This window comes from Anoplophora glabripennis, unplaced genomic scaffold, assembly GCF_000390285.2.
Source record: "Anoplophora glabripennis isolate ALB-LARVAE unplaced genomic scaffold, Agla_2.0 scaffold1474, whole genome shotgun sequence".
In the NCBI taxonomy this organism is placed as follows: Eukaryota; Metazoa; Arthropoda; class Insecta; order Coleoptera; family Cerambycidae; genus Anoplophora; species Anoplophora glabripennis.
The window spans coordinates 44762-64330 of record NW_019417547.1 but is presented as its reverse complement, the minus strand read 5'-3'; the positions used below and the strand labels follow the sequence as shown (position 1 = coordinate 64330).

General features: G+C 31.8%; 2 protein-coding genes across 2 annotated transcripts in view; one reads left to right on the top strand and one right to left on the bottom strand.

The window, feature by feature from the left end:
* Positions 1 to 12613: 12613 nt before the first annotated feature.
* Positions 12614 to 14236, bottom strand: LOC108916182. Its single transcript, XM_018722388.1, has 3 exons — positions 13743 to 14236; positions 13158 to 13690; positions 12614 to 12808 (listed from the first exon to the last, which is right to left on the bottom strand). Exons 1-3 carry the CDS (start codon positions 13940 to 13942, stop codon positions 12645 to 12647), a joined length of 897 nt encoding a protein of 298 aa, XP_018577904.1. The 5' UTR covers positions 13943 to 14236; the 3' UTR covers positions 12614 to 12644.
* A 4873-nt stretch (positions 14237 to 19109) lies between these two features.
* Positions 19110 to 19569, top strand: part of LOC108916181 (structural maintenance of chromosomes protein 2-like) — a gene marked incomplete at its 3' end in the record, with an annotated part of 42266 nt that continues 41806 nt past the window's right edge. The window contains exon 1 of the mRNA XM_018722387.1: positions 19110 to 19229. Coding sequence (XP_018577903.1) covers positions 19110 to 19229 — 120 coding nt within the window. The remainder of the gene's footprint in view (positions 19230 to 19569) is intronic.

Here is a 19569-nt window from a genome sequence, read left to right as displayed (position 1 = left end):
TACACCTATTGTTGTCACAAGTTTTGTCGGAACATCGTATCGATAAAGTTTTCCTTACATCATCAGGCACTGGTTCTTGATCAGAAAAATTGGCCTTACAAGTATTTTCTTCTAATGTCCATCCGTATAGAGTCGGATCTTCTACTGGCATCTTTGGAATGTGACTATTGTACCAAATTTTTAATTGATATAGACATCTAAAACAATGATAAATACGTGTAGGTATTTGTTATATAAATATGGGCACTTAAAAAAATTATTATTACCTCTTTAAATGTTGCCTAAAAGCATGATCAGTAGGAGGCAACTCAGAAGCTGGGCGATTTGATTCGGTTGTCAGGTACCACCGTAATTGATTCAAGGAAACAATATTTTTGTGTTTTTGTTTCTATACAAATGAAGTGTATATTTAGTGCTAACTTCCAATGCTTTATCTTCTGATAAAAAGGGAAGATTTTCTAGATCTTTTAAATTTAAATCATCAATATTTTTGTATAACACGTCAAATGCTTCAAAATCAAATCTCAAATCTCAAACGTCAAATCTTATACATCGCATTTGTTGTATGCAGCCAGTTAAGCAATGAATTACCAATAGCTTTTTACGCATTTCTGCCCCTAAATTTGCTACAATATTGTTAATAGACAAAAAAATGCAAATTTTTACCGTGTCCTAATTGTACGTAATATGTATATATTGCTTTGGGACATATCACATATTTCGCAGTAAAAATGTAAGAGCAAGATCAAAACATCGGTATCAACAGATTTTACCAGAATTGTATTATCTGATTTTAGCTCTGCTAAAACGTAGAGGATCAGTCTTGTGTCAGCTTCTTCCTGACTGCTATTTAGTGTCTTCACCTCTTTTGGCTCTCCAATTTTATTTACTTCGAAATAAAATTGAGGATTTTCAAAGCCACCTGCTACAATTATTGTTTCAAAGTGATTTAGCAAATTTGGTACTTCTGTCAAAAAATAGTTTGCAATGAATATTAATAATGATAGTTTATTCGCCGAAGATCTTATGAATTCTCGAAATTTAGGTACTTTTCTAGAACCAGCCACTTTATATTCACTATTAGAATCACCACGTCTTTGTCGTTCCCCATTTTTTAACGAATTAGCTAAATATGTATCAAATACTAGTGTAATTCTTTTTGCCCCATGTTTTCTTCCATGTTGTAGGATTTTAGTAGCAAAGACTGCTCCCAACTCATTGAAAGTGACAAACGTAGAAGGTTGTAATTTTTGGAGTGACACCATTCCATCAACAATAAAGGAGTCTACAGACGGACAAGTCGTTAAAGCATTAATAAATGTCTCTATTTTTTTCGCAAGGTCAAACTATGTTGTTTTTCTCACAGAACCGTCCTCGTGAAACAGTGACGCTGAAACCACTGTTAGTTCATATGACAATATATTTGCAAGATCCATTTCTTGAAATCGAGCTGCACAAATAACTCTGCAAAACATACATTCTGATCCAATGATATTCTTTTTTGATAAAACTTTTGTTTTGCCTATATCTTTGTTGAAAGTAGAAGTTTTATTTCTTTTGATAGGATTCCAAAAACTTTATTGTAAACTATTTAATAAAGTCTGCACATGCTCCTGTGCTGTTTCAAAAGAATTACTTAAACTTTTTTCAGTTTCTTCATCCGCGATTTTTCCAGTGCATATTAATTGACTCGGTACATTTTGTAAATCAAATGGATTACACCAATCGTTTTCCAAACTAGTTATCATTCGTGAAATATCTTCCTCATTTTTAATTGCTATTTGACCTTTTTTGCTTAGTTTTTTATTATATTCATAATTATATCTAAAAATATAAAAGTACAGAAAGTGAGAATTAATAAAATATTTTTTTACCTGAATTTTTTTTTTGAATATTCTCCTAAGATATGAGTTGTTATCCAGCGGAGAAGGGCACTGGGTTTCTGAAAAAATCCAATAACGCCTGCTGAACTTTTACAGTCCTTGTTTACGGATTGCTCAAGTGCCATATCGGAGACCACACAAGTAAATATTTTATCGTTGGTTTTTTTAACAACAAAATTGCCATATCCTTCTTTAAGTCGGGTGTAATAATGCACATTTCTTCATCTAAATCATCTTGCCATTTAACCAACGACTTAAAAAATAACCGGGAAAATGCGTCTGCAGCTAACGTTAAACCACAAATAGCTCTGGAATATTGTTTTCTTTGCAACATCATTTTGCAAGTAGCCTCGGCGTAAACATCTGTTTCACTTAAAATTGTAAAAAGACCGCCGTCACTAAAAATATGGCCGATACTGGCAATTAGAGCCATATTAAGGTGCATACCTCCAAGCGTCAATGTAACTTTTCCATACAATACATCAGGATTATTCCATAATATTTCACGAGCTTTTGAATATATAGCTAAATCAGCAGTTATAATTATATGCTGTTGATTTATTGTATTAGCTAGTTCAACTAGTCGTAACATTGTGGTATTATATTGTCATAATTTGTTGGGGGGTTATTTACAAATGGCAAATAATATATATCCGACACGGAAATATTGTTATCAGCTAACGTGTTGTTAAAGTCAGACCAGTTTAGGAATGTTTTTGAATCTTTAAAACTTCGTAAAAGTTTCCATATTAGATTTATTTTTTTCTGAACGTTCGTCATTTTCTCGATTTAATGTAGGTGATTTTAATGCAAAAGTATCAGCACATTTAGTAGGTTTTGCATATTGTAATAAGCCTTGAATAGTGAAATCAAGTTCTTCTGATAACTTTAAAGAATACGTACCACCTTTGGGAATATTTTCATCGACAAATCTACGCGTATCGGAATGTTTTTGAAATACTACCATTGCCATACAGTGTGTTGTATTTTTCCCGTCTATTGTGTCCACATTTAGATCAAAATTATCAATACTGGCATGGATATAATTGCCCTTTGAGTCCTCAACCATTTCAAGCCCATGTGGCACATACACCGTGACGACCTAGTGTGTGTAAGTCCAATTATCTAGGTTAATAAAAGATATAACTTAATTTTTTTTCTACAGAGTTGCTTACTTTCCCAAGCTGCACAAAATGAAAATATATTTGCATATACAGGGTGTTCAGTTTTTCCTGGGCAGGTACCAACTTAATTTTTTTAAATGGAAACCTATATTTTTTATGGCATTATTGAATTCTATGTGAAAAATTAATGGGACTTTGTGTTATGATCCCTATTGAAATATTGATAGTTTTCGAGATAATCGAATTTTCATTTTTTTTTTATGTTTCGTCACTTCTAGTAGTTGATATAATTATGATTGTATGACAGCTAGAAATTATTTTTTTTCAGGAACTGTAGAGTGAAGATGACTTTCAAAAAACGTATCAAAAGTTGACCTGCGATATACAGGGGGCAAAAAAAATCGTGCCAAACTTGATAATTTAAAATTTGAAAAATCTCGACTTTCAAATAGAACACTCTGTGTTTTAATTTCATTAGATGCCTTTCTGTAGACCCTACAATTTTTTAATAGCTTTCTCTATACCTAAGTTGCGTAGTTTTTGCAAAAAATCCATTTTTATGTAAAATACCGGATTTGCGCCCGTTCCTAGTCCCATTTGAAAGTTATTTCTTCAAAACACTTTGTCATAAAGGCTCATAATAATGTTACACAGAACAGCTGCTTGTGATGTAATTTTATCGTTTACACTTTCGTAGCAATCATCATCTATTAACCACGATACAAATTGTAGCAACTAATTAAGAACTTGCCTTTCAAACTCTTCCTGATTCATATCATCCGGAATTGGAAAATTGCATTGTGATGTATTAAATTCTCTAATTTTTTTCTTTAAGATACCTTCTGCTTGGTGTAAAATGAGGATTTCGTTGTCTTTAATAGCCTGGAAATCTTCATTTGGATTTATTTTAGAAGAGACATTGAAGTCTGAGCGGGTTGACTCTGAATATGATGAAACAATTTGATCTCTCAATGGTTGCGAAGTTGTGGTAGTATCAGATTTATTTTGACAAGCTTTGATGTTTCGTTTACCAATGTACTAACAATAACAGCTTTTATGATATTTGGCATCATAGGCAAAAAGATCCTCATAACCAGCTAATTTAGAAACCACGTCAATATCTTGTCGCTTTTGGGCAGCCTTGATTATCTTAGAGTACGTATTTTTGCCGGTCCCTAAATAAGAAAAAAAAAACAACAGATAACAGCATTTTATTTCATTTTTAACGGTTCTGTTTATGAGAAAAAAATACGAGTTTTCTACCCACATCTGATATCAAGTATTTTAAAGTTTAGTAAATAATTTCCTATTAAAAATGTATAAAAATTAGTATAGTGGAGCAAGATATTTTTAAACATACGTAATTTGGGTTTTAGGATTTATAAGCATTATATTTTTACAGAATTTCCAAAAAAAAAAAAAAATGTTAACCTACCTGTCCGCACAGATGTTAGGCACTGTTGACCTTTCTTTCCTGATCTATTACATATTAGACACATCTTCCGAATATTAATCATTTATATCCATTTTTATGGTATCTTGTCCGAGACGATGACGTGTTTTCATTTTCACTGCTTTGAGAAATATAATATCGAATATTTTGTGAACTAATAAATGTTTGTCTGCAAGTTAAATGTAATTTTACTTTAACCTTCCCCTAGAATGTCTTCTTTTTGTTGCAAAATCTTTAGGGCACAAGTGTCTTTCCTTTTTTCTGCAGGACTTATAATTGTTTTTAATCCTTGCAACCTCGGATTTTGTATCACATGTTTGTAATTTTTTTGCAAAGGCTGCTCACAAAATAAACACTCCATTGTTAATAAAATAAATTATATGTAGACATAGGGGACACCGGGGCTACTTGTCGCAGATTTGATATTAATTAATTTTATAAGTTATTTTTGGAACTTTTTACAAATAAATATGGTCATAAGATTTTTGTATGATTGATGAAAAATATCTAAGGAGAATAAATTGGAAAATACAAATATAATTAAATTTATGACATATATTATTTTTATAGACAAATGCGACAACGTACCCTATGGTGAGGCATGTTGTCGTTTTATATGGGGTAAGTTGTCGTTAACAAAATTAATGAGAGAAAACTGTTTATTAAGTATTATAAGTGTTTAATAACATTAAAAAAATATAAATAACTAAAAATATTATATCTATATGAAATGCAAGGTTACAAGTGATGACTTCCGTTCAGATGATGATCGGAATCGCAATGTAGACATACATAATAGGGATTGCCGCCTGTGCAACTTTCATGGGCCCAAAATTTACATTTCGTGCATTGCAACCAATCTATTGTGGATAAACTGTAACGACCATGGCATACGAGGCAAAACGTTTTTTCTTCTTCCTCTTCATCAGAGGAGGTTACTTCTTCCCTAACTTTACTTTTGCTTAACAATGCTTTTGGTTTTTAGTGAGTGGTTTTCCTCATCAAGAAAAACTTTTCTTTTAACTTGTAATTGGTGGATCTCTAAGCTTAACTGCTCTTGCTGCTGTCATCATAACATTTGAAGTAACGGGTGCTCGTTCAGTTTTCCTTTTATATGTTCTCACCATCTGCAATGCATATAAAATAACGTGTTCCTATTACATTTCATTAGACCTATTTTAAGATAAATTAAAATATTTTAGAAATACACTTTGTATAGTGTATCTCTATGTACCTATTTAAAATATTCCAACATGAACGTTTTACCAACCACATAGTTGTTTATAGGATAAGTTATCGCACGACAACTTGCCTCATAAACAATGCGATAAATTACCCCCACTTGACAAAATATTGGTTATATCTAATTAATTTTGTATATGATTAATAAACATATTGAAAAATATTACATCGTATTACTTACATCCTAAGTTATAATTATATATAAAATTTGCTTACCTTAACGTTCAATAACGGGCATAATACTTAAATTATTCTTAACATGAAAATTTACGACGTGCGCACTAGTTCTTATATCGTACCCTACGGTGCTGCCATCTTAGCGGTTTGAGTTCAAACTCAGGGAAGATAAAGAAGGGATCTGTAATTAACTTGTGATAGAGATTTATAGGCCAGTGTTTTCTAATTTCGGAATTATAGTAATTGCGACAATTTACCCCTGCGACAACAAGCCCCAGTGTCCCCTACACATCCAAATATATACAATGAAACGTCAATGCACTAACGTTCACACACAAGAACTGTTTGTTACCAAATGTATGCTCGCCGGCCGCTAGAAGGCGAGGCACATTACACACGGCTGAGGAAAGTTTCAATTTTAACTGACTACAACTCGAAAACTATAAGATTCGGAATAGTCATTATTTTTTTTAAAAACTTTTTTGAAGCTTTGGCCTTATTTCGTACACAGATAGTATAGCAAAATTATTTAAAACAAAAAAGTTTCTCGCTTACTCGAAATAGTTCCGCAAAAAATGTTAATATTAAAGTTTCTTCTAGTTTTACAAAAAAAACTAACTTTTTCATACTAACGACATTACCGCAGTTACCTGCGCCCACACTTCCTTTATCGATTGCAAAAAAAAAAGTTTTTTAATATCTAGATTGATTCCGGAGATATCGCGAGGTGTGTGTGAAAAAGTAATAAAACATACATTTGTGATTTTTGACAAATTTCGTAATAAAAAATGTCCCAAGTAAAAAATTTTGTAATTGCCGATATTACATGGCCAGGGACCTAGTCTATCATTTTGTAAAGACCACATGTGGTTGTACCTTAAAACATTTTTGCCGGCTTTTCGGTACACTAAACTTTATCTGTGAAATTTTTGCCTCATATTTAAATTTAACATACATAACAGTGTGAGATAAATATTTTCATTCTTTCATGTATTTTTGATATTTAAATGATGTAAAATAAAGGTTTAAAAGGAAAAGATAAAATTACTGACTAAATCATGCATTACACACAAATAATGCTGTGATGAAATATATTAAAAGGAAAATATAAAATTACTGACTAAATCATGTGTTACACACAAAAGATGCAATGATGGAATATATTAAATGTATTTTTGATAGGTTTGAACAAACTGTATCCCAGAAGGGTATTAAACCTTACTCTAACTAAAAATAAAAAAGTTAGTTAAAACATAATGGAAGCAGATAATTAACACAAGCAAAGTATTTAAAACAACCAAGTTAATATGAACTTTTGTTAACACCAGTAGTGTGACAAACAGCAGTATTCATTATTGTATCAAAAGGTTAATTTATAATAACCAGGTTTAGGAGTGCTTTGAAATCACTGGTTAACAGGCTTTCAGTAAGACAAACAAAACTACTGGTTTTATATGAATTTTTAATAGTTATTTTAGTAATTATTTATGAAAAGGTTACACTGTGACTTATTTTTGAGTGCCTATATTGCACCCATAATAGTCCAGGCGGTATCTGTTTTAAAAAGGGTATACTTGGGTAAAACGCATATGATCGGAGATTTTTGCTTTAACGGCTTCTAAATAACATCAGAAATGATAATTTTTCTATGCAAATAAAAAAAAACGTGGGCTTAATTGTTATTGCAAAAAAGTATAAAAAGTATATAAAAGCAAAAAAAATCATTTTTTTCTTGGATTTCTCGTCGACAACTTAGCAATTATTCATTTTAGACAAAAATGGAAAAGGAAAAATAGTTTTGTAATTAAATTTTGATCAAGATATAGTTGCAATTCAAAAAAATAATTATTGTTATTGCAAAAATCAGAAAAATCATTTAAAAAATTTAGTTTTCAATTCAATTCAATTCAGTTAATCATTTTTTAAAGTAACTGTTTATCGGCATGTCAAAAGTCCAATAATTAATAATAAAAGGTAGTTGAAAATATGATAATTGAATTTTTTAAGTTGTGAGACATCGATTTAAAAAAACATCATCAAAATTGGTCCATTAGAAGCTGAGATAAGTGACATTTTTCCAAGTGTCGCAGTTTTGAACTCGAGAATTCAGATCGGAGTAGCTGTGTGTTTGCTCCCCCCACCACTGATAATTCATTGATTTCACCCAGTCTTGAATATATTTGAGTGACATTTTAAATGGGACGCCCGTGATTACAAATTTTGAAAATTTATATCTGGAAAGTACTTGGAATGACAAACCTATTAGTTCAAAAAACAGCCCTTATACCCTTATAGTTTTGCTGTATATAAGGGTTAATTTTAACGGGCTATAACTCCGAAATTAATGGGCAGATCATCAGGTTCTTTTTTAAAATACTCGTCTTTCCGAGTACTTTCAAACCATATTTTAAAATAAAAAAAAATTTGAAAAAAGCATTAAATTATTGCAGTTGTTTACAAGCGTGAAAATTGCGAAAATGTTTAAACCACGACTCACCTAATCGTCCGATTTGAATTTTTCAAAAACCATTTTAAAGCTTGATAGCTCTTCTTTTTGTGGTGAAAGTTTCAATTATTCAAAGGCTTTAGATTTTTAGAAATTTGATTTTGAAAATTTAAAAATTTTTTTTTTTAATTAAAAAAAATAATTTAAATAATTAGGTGTTATGTAAAAACTATCGAACCGAATTGGATGAAATTTGGTGTGATGATTTTATGCACTAAGAAGTTTAATTGGGAAAAGTATGAAGATCCTAGGTATTATTCAAGTGTCTGAAAAAAATTGACAAATAAACTAGCATTTTTTGCAATTTTTTAATGATTTTCCCGATTTTTGCAATAACAATAATTACTTTTTCGAATTGCAACTAACTCTATCTTGATCAAAATTTAATTACAAAACTTTTCTCTTCTTCCATTTTTGTGTAAAATGAATAGTTGCTAAGTTGTCGACGAGAAATCCAATAAAAAACTGAATTTTTTTGCTATCTTTTTTATACTTTTTTGTAATAACAATTAAGCCCACGTTTTTTTTTTATTTGCATAGAAATATTATCATTTCTGATGTTATTTAGAAGCCGTTAAAGCAAAAATCTCCGATCATATGCGTTTTATCCAACCCGAAACAGATATCGCCTGGACTATAATAATTATTGTTATAAAGGTCCACAAATACTGTGTTTATAAACGACCCCGCACAAAACTAATGGAAAAAGACTTTTTGTCAAATTGCTTGAAATTGTGGGATCAAGTAGGTGATATAATGCAGATCAAAAGTCCCCATGGGCCCGACCACCGCCTATCCACGGTTTCGGAAATACGTGAGCTGGTTCATGTGTATTTTCATCCAAGGAAAAAGTGCGTTCTTCATCTTCTTCCTCATCATGATCAATTCTGCCAGCTGTTAATTCAACCTATTGTGCTCTTCGGCACCCCAGGTTCTCTATTTTTACTCTTGCCTGAACAAAGTTAACTTCTTGCACTTGAATCAGCAATCTATCAGCTAGATTTTCATCTGTGCTTGCCATCGTGATAATTCTGATATATTTATTTATTATAGCTCCCGCAATTCGAAGAAAATCACTCATATTTGGAATATGTGTAAGAAAAAAACTTGAATATTCTTTGGAGATGTCCGTTTCGAGCCTCTACTATCCATCTTGTTTTGGTTATTAGTCTTGACTCATTTGCCTCTTCAGTTGAGAATTGAGTCTGATTTGGCTGTAGTGGTGGTGTCATTTTCGTATTCAAACCAATTCTATGGAAGGTAGGAATAGCATCTCGATATCCACTATCTACAGTACATATATCTTGTTGTCGAAAACAGTCTCGCATTCCATTAACAGCTCTATTAAACTCGTTCAGGAGAATTCTGGCATAGTTGTTAGCTGAATTTGAAAAATAAAGACCTTGAATGTAATCCATCAGGAGTAGGTAACTATCATTGAAGGCTTTACCAAATCTTTACCTTTGTGGACACAGTGTGATTGTCTTAGTGCTTTAGAACAAGAGCTCGTCTCAAAATCTATGGAACTGCAGTCAATATAGGTGACTGCTTTTAGTTCCTGTGGTGTAGGATTATACAAACGATTCGCAAATGGAGTCACGTGTCTTTCTGTATAATAATATAACCTCAATCCAATGTTCTCGAGGGCGTATTGCATCATCGAGGATTGTCTACTTGGATATTGAAACATTACAGTGATCAGTACAGTGAGTACAGTGAAGTACAGTGAACAGTAATGCCGACCTGATTTTTCTAACGGAGTACTGGTTGAACAATAGTTTGTCCGATAGTGAAATTTTTACTAATAGCCACTCTGTATTTCGGCGTGATCGCAATAGTTCTGATAGTGGTCATCGTGATGGAGGTGGGGTGCTGGTGGCAGTACGATCTGATATACAGGCACTGAGAAAATTTGATTGGCAAAGTGAAGCGGAAGATATATGGGTATCACTTGTAGTCGACAAGAGAGTTAAAATACATTTATGCTGCGTTTATTTACCTCCAGCTGACATTTATGCCGCTGCTTGCTTTAGTAATAATCTTTATAAACTGTTTACTTCTCTACCTGATGACATATTTCTCATATATGGTGATTTCAATTTACCTATGGTCAATTGGGTCTCTGTAAATATTTGTATACACTTCACTCATTTAAATGTTGATCAAAGATCTTTTACATTAATAGACACATTTTCCTATTGTGGGTTAAAACAATTTAATTCAGTATTAAATATTAGCAATAGATTATTCGATTTAATTTTATCTAATTGTGATAACATATACCGGGTGATTCAGTTTGATATTCACGGCCTTGTATCTCTTTTATTTTAACAAATAGCTATAATAAACCCTATATATTTTTAAATCGCCGCTCAAACTCTATCAAATGACATTATCACATCGTCTCCATGGAAACGTGTCAAAATTGCTATAATCAATTGTTTTTCTTTAAATGGCACACTATATATTTTTTTTATCAATTCTGGAAGATATTTTTTTTTGCGTTCAGCTATTCGCGAATATAAGATATAAGAGCTCGCGCTTTGGCAGTGACAAGTGATACTAGCGAAACAAAGTAAACATTTCTTATTTCTTGTGTGTTTGTGACAGTTCATATTGTATTTTATTTAAAACTGTGTTCAGTGTTTGTTTTTTGAACACTGTTATTTTATGAAAATAATGTGAGGAAAACTTCAGCAGTTATGGATAAAAAGAAGAAACTGTTGAACTATTATTGTTCAGTTCATGGTTGCTCTTCGTGATCCAAGAAAAATCAAGAATTAAGTTTTCATCTTTTTCCGCCAGCTGGTAGAAATAAAATTCACTGGACAACAAAATCTGGAAATCGAAAACTTATAGATGTACGGAAAGCATGGATATTAAATCTAAAAATTGGAAAATCCGTGTCAAAAAATGTGTGCGTCTTCTCCCGTCATTTTAAGGAACATGATTACTTCGGTAATTAGACTTTTTTGTGTAATGTAATAAGTACTAATGTGTAATTAAGTTTTTCAATCAAACTTTTACTAATGAAATTCTGTAATAATGAAAATTAATGTCTATGTACAATGTACGTATATAAGTTATCTAACTTATCTATATTCTCCAGACTGTTGAGCATATACTTTGTGACTGTCTAACTCCAGAGTAAAGAACAGTTAATTAATTATTGTTTATCTTATAGATTTTCATCAAAGAAAAACAAGAGTTTGAAAAGGAATGCATTTCCATCAGAAAACCTACCCATTGTCAAGTCGCAACTGACAAATATTTCAAATAATCTGACAGGTAGCTCAGGATTATCTCGTTTAAAAAGAATAGAAGGAAGAGAAATTAAGTCTACTATAATAGAAGTATCAGAAGCCAAGTCATTAGAAAACTGTGAACAAGACGGCACTGAGGTTACACCTACTACAGAAGAAACAGAAGCAGCTGAAACATTGTTATCACTTCTCCATTATCAACCTGAATATAGTGGACCTAAAAATTTTTCTGATTTTGCTGTTCAAGTGAACACTCCTGAAAAGTTAACACTGTGATTTAATAACCACATATAGTGCTCTAAATAGTTTTACGGGTATAAACAGCTTTATTACATTAAATTTAATTATAAAAGATGTAACACAAATAATTATTGCTAAAAGGCAACATAAACTCTCGGTTACAGAAAGGGTAATTTTGACGTTTATCAAATTAAAGACAAATTTAACCTATGCTGTATATTATCCACTTTTTTTAATAACACCTAATTTATGTAAAACTTACATCATTGAAATGATACCACTATTGGCCTCAGTATTAAGGCCACTAATTCACTTTCCTTCATCTAAGGAATACAAAGAAATATGCCAAAACGTTTTATGGAATTTCAAGACGTAAGAATAATTTTAGACTGTACTGAAATTTACATTCAACAACCCAAGTGTCTGTGCTGTCGAATAAAATTCTATTCCCATTATAAAGGAACACACTGTAAAAGTTATGATCGGAATTTCCACTGGGGGTCTAATAAGTTTTGTAAGTGACGCTTATGGCGGCCGTGCCTCCGATAAACATATATTTGAAAATTGCAGCCTTCTTTCAAAGTTGGATATGGGTAAAGATTGTATCATGGTTGATAAGGGTTTTTTAATAGATGATATATGTGCTAATTTTAATATTAAATTAATAAGGCCTCCATTTCTAAAAAATAAACAGTTTACTACAGAAGATTACAAAAATAGTAATCAAAGTAAACTTAAACTATTTCAAAACTGTTGTCAAAGGAGCTGTATAAAACCAAATAACAAATTTAAATTTAAAATAGCCATTCCAAGTTGAACTTGACCATGATACTTGTGACATTTTTTAAATTTTAAATTGCCATCAATCGTTTCCAAATACTTCACGCTTTGTAAGGTTTCTTTGATATTTGCTTGGCGACCTAAAAAAATGTATATATCTAGAAGAAAGATTTATATTATCGTTGTACTGTAAATTTTTTTATAAATATGTAGTTTAGTTATTTATTGTTTAGGTAGTACATTAAATTAATGGACCCCACAGGCTTCATTCAATACACGCAAATTGGACGGCACGGACTTGCACGTATGTATCGAACATGCAATGTGGTGAAAATTTAAATGCCTTGCAATATCTGCTTTGGTTAGATTATGTACAACTTTGGTTCACATGATTTGGTCCGTACAGTTTTGTTCACATGAATGGCACAAAGTCTGTAGGGCTCTTCACTTATTTGTTTATTGAACATATTGCAATAAAAGGTTTTTTACCTGCAAAAATACATTTTATTTCCAAAACAGCAATGGGTATCCCATTTTCGAAAATAACGCCATCAGGAGAATAACTTAGCCATCGATTTGAGTTTGATACTATCATACCAAAGTCCTTAATATCTAGTGCCAAATTTTTGGAGACTACTTTTTTTGCTTGCTTTTCATGTTTAATACCATGCATAGTAAATTTATTACAAAAATGTTTGGGCCAAAAATATGTATAGGATTTTTTTTCCCAGTCTTTTTTTGCATATGTGTACATTTCATATATTCGAGAACCTGTTACTCGATACTTTCTTTCTTCATTCCATAATGGTGTATTCTGTATACTATTAATATACATATCTACCTCTCCAGTACCAAAAATTTCATTATATGTGACTTTGCAGCAATCGTCATAAAAATTGATTGGTGTCGTGGACAACTCTAGCATCAAAACACTTTGGCAAGCATTATTTAACATAATACTGCTATAATTTGTGATTTCGGTTACTAGCTCAACAGTTTCTATATTAATTCTTCTACCAGCACTGCAACAACAACAATGAATAAATAGAATCGTAATGCTACAAACATTTGTACTTATGTTTTGCAAGCGAGGAACTTGGAATTTGTTCAATAAACCGTTTTAAAATATTCTCTGTGTCAATAGATTCACGGTACACTACTTTATTTGACAAACATGCCATATCCTGGATGGGTACTGCCCTATACTTTTCCTTTGTATCATGTTTTTGTGAAGCCCACATACATTTTATATCCGTCTGGGATACAGTTTCCATTTTCTCCACATCTTCCCTAAAACATAAGAAAACAAGCAGAAAAGGAAACACAAAATAAGACAATGATCAATGACCATTAAAATTGCAACGGCATGATTACGCCTTTCCTAATTACACTAAAATACACCTTGTACACAAAATTAATACGGCAGATATATGTTTGCATCTACCACTTCTTCCAGCCTTACAACTACAAACCATTGAGGAAATTTTCAAATTATTATTGTCGATAGACAATACTCCCTGAATTTCATGACGGTTCTTAGTAAGGGCACTTGTTTGGAGACACAGTGAATAAATAAATTTCTAAATTTAAATCACTTTGCCCAATTTTCCCACATAGTACCACATGACCAGCGTTAAAAACTGCCTCTCCTTCTGATATACAACGAGAATTTTTGTTGGCATTTAAATAGGAAATATATTCCACAAGGGATAACTTCATAGTTATAACCTAAAAAAAGGTATATTAAATTGTAATGCTAGAAACAGTAGAAACAAACAAGGTAGACATAAATACTTGCCTTAAAATATATTTATAAAATATTTGAAACCTATAAAATAACACAAAAGTCCAATAACAAAATTACGAATAATAATGGCAAATAAAATAGATGTTCAAATTAATGTGTAAACATAAAACCGAACGCCAAGGTCAAACTTGCCTTGTTTCGGAGCTTACCGCTTTAGCCGCTTGGAGCGCTTGCATCTTAAAAATTATCGCGTATATATAGAAAGTCTATAGTTTCATTAGAAATATTGCTAGAAAAACAGCAAAAATGATGAACCCTACTTAAGTTAGCTTTATTCTGAAAAATTATAGCCAGCTACGGAAACAGCTGAATTTGAACGTTTCTAAATAACGGTTTGTCAAAATAATTGACATTTTGTACCTACCTATTATATCTATAACTAATAATTATAACATGAATACTTACAGTAACCAAGAAAAGCTAGATATGATTTTAATTTAAGGAAAAGGCTGAAAGAACGCTAAAGCTGCCAGGTATTTATAGATTTATCATTTTCCGCAGAGACAACTTCCATCAGAAAAAATTTTCGAAAAGTTAGCCAGAAATTTGGCGGCAGATGGAAGTTCTCAAAAGAAAAGAAGAGTTTTTAAACTCGGAAGGGCAAGAGATGAAGAACATTCGATAAAGATGTTAAATGGCCTGCTAGATCTCCGGGTCTCACCCCTATAGATTTCTTTCTTTGGTCTTACCTAAATGATATTTATCTTAAAAACATAATAAGAGTAGAATGTCGGAGATTAAATGAAGAAACAGTAGAATGTGTTTGTAGAGAAGGAGTGATAAACAGAGCTGTTCTGTGTTTGGAAGCAAATGGAGGTCATTTTGAACATTTGAAATAAGCATTGTTTTAAATTGTTATATTATTATCGTGTTAAAAATAAAATATGTTACTTTAAAAAACATAATAACTTGTTTCCGCAGCTGGTCATTTTTTAGAATAAAGTTACGAAAAGTAGGGTTCATCTTTTTTGCTGTTTTTCTAGCAATATTTCTAATGAAACTATAGACTTCCTTACATAGCTGAACGCAGAAAAAAAAATATCTTCCAGAATTGATAAAAAAATATATAGTGTGCCATTTGAATAAAAACAGTTGACTGTAGCAATTTTGACATATGTTACCATGGATCTAATAATGTCATTTGATAGAGTTTGAGCAGCGATTTAAAAATATATAGGGTTTGTTATAGGTATTTGTTAAAATAAAAGAGATACAAGGCCGCGAATACCAAACTGAATCACCCGGTATAGTTTACAATATTGCAACAGTTCATTTGTTGATGAGGACGCTCATCATCCATGTCTTGAATTTATTTTCTCTTGTCCTTTAATTAAATCACTAAAGTCTAACAATACTTATACCCAACTTTAAGAAAACTAATTACATTACAATCAATAATTATTTGGAAAATATCAATTGGTATGATCTTTTTATGAACAAAAATATAAATTAATTTTTATCTACTTTTTACGAGAAAATTAATTAATGTTGTAACTAATTACGTTCCTAAGAAAATTGTGAATAAGAAGTTTCCTTTCTACTTTTCAAACAATACTATTGTTATTAAAGAAAAAATAAAATTTCATAAAAAATGGAAAACTTATAGAAATGAATCTGATTATAGATTGTTCTGTACTTTAAGGCATAGGTCTAAGAAACTTATACAGGGTCGGAAAGTCCTCATGGTTCATCGGCCGTTACGTGAGAGCGATAAACAAAGTCAGAAATCCGTGCGATAGAGAAAGATGGCTATAATGAAGGCGTCTAATAGTCACCATCCATTTAGCCCTTCCAAAAATAAGATCCACTTCTTATTTGTGGAAGGGCGAAATGGGCAGTGACTATTAGACGCCTTCATTATAGCCATCTTTCTCTATCGCACGGATTTCTATGACTTACTTTATCGCTCTCACGTAACGGCTGATGAACCATGGGGACTTTCCGACCCTGTATGTAAAGATTATTGTAATTATATAAAATCTTTAGAAGATGCGATACCTAAAAATACTAAAAAATTTTGGCAGTATGCTTGTTCTCAAAAAGGTCATGATTCTTTTCCTAATTCTATTAAACATGGCGATAATTTTATTTTTAATGGTGTAGACATTTGTACGCATTTTGCCAATTTTTTTCAAAGTGTTTATGAACCGTATGACCAGTGTCCTATTAAAATCAATAACTTCAATAATATCAATAATATTAACAATGTAATTGTAACGAGAGACGAAGTATTAAATACTCTAATATACTGGATGAAAACAAAGGGGCCAGACCTGACGGTATTCCCTCAATTTTTTGTAAAAAATTTGCAAATTCCCTTTGTAACCCTCTCACTTTGTTATTTAAACAAGTCTCTTGAAGGAGATTTTCCTGACACATGGAAGCAAGCTTTTGTGATTCCTATTTACAAAAAAGGTGATAAAAATGAAGTTTCCAGCTATCGGCCAATTAGTAAATTAAATATTCTTAGCAAAATTTTTGAGCGTATGTTATAAGCATTTACTTAGCTTACTTAAATTGTCTATAATTATTGAGCAACATGGATTTTTTCCGCATAGATCTATTAAATCCAATTTAGTAATATACTCCCAATATATTACACGTGGATAGCCAGACTCAGATTTTAGCAAAGCACTCGATAAAATTAATCATAATATACTTATATCTAAATTGTCTGAAATTGGTGTACATGGTAACCTACTGAGATGGCTTACCTCTTATATTTTCAACAGGTCGCAATTAGTAACTAGTAGTGGTTATAAATCTCCCCCCTCCGTTGCAATGTCACGTGTTCCTCAGGGATCACATTTGGGACCTTTACTATTTTTAATCTATATCAACGATATCTGTCATTGTTTCAAATTTTGTAAATTTTTACTCTACGCAGACGATTTGAAGATTTACTCTCAAATAAATAATTCCGATAATTGTATTGCCTACCAGGAAGATTTAAACTCTTTCTTTAAACTGTAAATTGAACAAGCTTCAATTAAATCTAAGTAAATGTTTCTATATTTGTTTTACCCGTAACCAAAATATATACTCTAATAATTATAACTTTATTAAGAATATTTTAAATCAAATTGAAGAAATAAAATATCTCGGGGTTGTCTTTGACAGGAAAATGAGTTTTTCTTCAAATATTGATTATATAACTTTAAAAAGCAACAAAATGCTTGGTTTTATTGTCAGAGTTTGCAAAAATTTTATATTGATTTTTGCTATTAAATCTATATTTGGCAAACGTGCACAGCATAATCAATTTTGCATCTATTGTATGGAGTCCTCAATATACCATATATAAGTCTCGACTTGAGGCCATACAGAACAGATTTATGAGATATTTACACTACAAGGAGAGTGATGTGTATTCTTTTCATTGTAGCACGATGTTACGAAATCATTATCATATTATTTCATTGGAAAATTGAAGAATTATTGCTGAAGCAGTATTTTTGTATAAGCTTCTCAATGATTTTCTTGATTCCTCAGATTTATTAGCCATGATCTGTTTACATGTTTTTAGAGTAAATGCACTGTTTCATAAGACTTTTTATCGAACTAATTCTGGTCAAAACTCTCCTATAAACAGAATATGCATACATTTTAACTTATACTATAGTACTCTAGATATCTTTCATTCCTCGCTCATTAGTTTTAAAAGATTTTTAAAGGGAACTATTATTGTAAATTAACATTTTCTATTATAATAATTATTTCTGTACTTTTATATTCAATTACCTTTAAGTAATTTGTGGACATTGTTTTGGGCTATAAAGCCTGTGTTTGTCCCTTCTCCATAAATAAATAAATTATACTTAACATACACACATGGGGTCAAGCATTTGTCGCGTCCACGCCGTTGACTTTGGGTAACGCTAAGTGCAGATTTGGCTATATTGAGTGACTTTCAGCTCACGTATCTCCGTGCATAAGAGATGGTCGGGCCCATGGGGACTTTTTATCCTCATCATATTATCACCTACTTGATCCCACAGTTTCAATCAATTTTCAGGTCTCTGACAACTCTGCAAAGTTTCATCTCTTTATCTCCATATACTTATTTTTTCACATGATGCATTCATGGATGCTTTAGTTTAAACTTTTTTTGGAATAAGCAATAGAACATTTTTGTAAAAAAAAATTAAAAAAATCTCATGGTCAGTCCTCTTCGTTCTTCAATTGATATCGGAAAGACTATACACCAGGTTGAATCAGTTGGTTGTGACACTGTTGGCTCCGTTTTTTTTTGTTTTTTTTTGTAACAAAAATTTGCTGGTTCGATTACTGCTGGCGCAAAGGAATCTGCAAATTAAACCTAACTTGAATGTTTTTCTCACAAAAGCTGAGAAAAACTGAATGTAGGTATTAAAATAAAAATGGATACACAGAGATCCCCCATTGACTATGCTATTCACTCTTCTGCCCGGGTTCTAGGCAAAATGCCCCGTAACTTATGCTACGAGTTCCTTCGGTACATCAGGTATATCCAGTTTATCTTATTGTTGATCATCGAGCCTCGGAGGCGTAGGACGTAAATATGTACGTGCAAGCCTTCGCAATTGACGATGTCGATGTACATATTATTTCCCATCTGTTCTACTACCTATCTGGTCCTGTACAGGTTGCGTGGAATGGGTTCAGCAACTTGTCCTTGCCAGGCTCAAGCCATCACTAGTGTGCCTGGGCTCCAACTCCATTTGTGCATATCTCAACTCGCGAAACTTTTGTTGTTGCGAAACGATCGGGTGCTGGTACTTCAGTCATGAGCAGAGTCCATTCACTGGTCCTCTACAGTGAGGCTCCGAAATCAGTCTTGCTAAGAGAGTGTCCTGTCGTGGCATTGGCCTTGTTCGTAGCGTAGATTTTCGTTGACATGTTTATTCCAGGGACGGGTTGTACCTTTTATCTGTTGAATTTTCATGAGTTCTTGTATGTGTCATTTGTTAATATTATTTGATATGCATGTTTGTTGTGTGGCCTCCGTTTTTCTTCATTATGACTTCGTCCCATTGAAATTTTATACTAATTTATAATTTTATATAAGAATCTTAAATTGTTTAATAAAATGAAAAATTTTGTTATTTAATAATA

Bases quoted from the DNA above. Each gene is read 5' to 3' on its own strand.
- LOC108916182 (XM_018722388.1), bottom strand. From the start codon at position 13,942: ATGGAAACTGTATCCCAGACGGATATAAAATGTATGTGGGCTTCACAA. The intron at 13,691-13,742 runs GTACAAATGTTT...TTGTTGTTGCAG, and splicing joins TCCTCGCTTGCAAAACATAA to TGCTGGTAGAAGAATTAATA. The intron at 12,809-13,157 runs GTAAAAAACCTT...ACATTTTTTTAG, and splicing joins AATAAAATGTATTTTTGCAG to GTCGCCAAGCAAATATCAAA.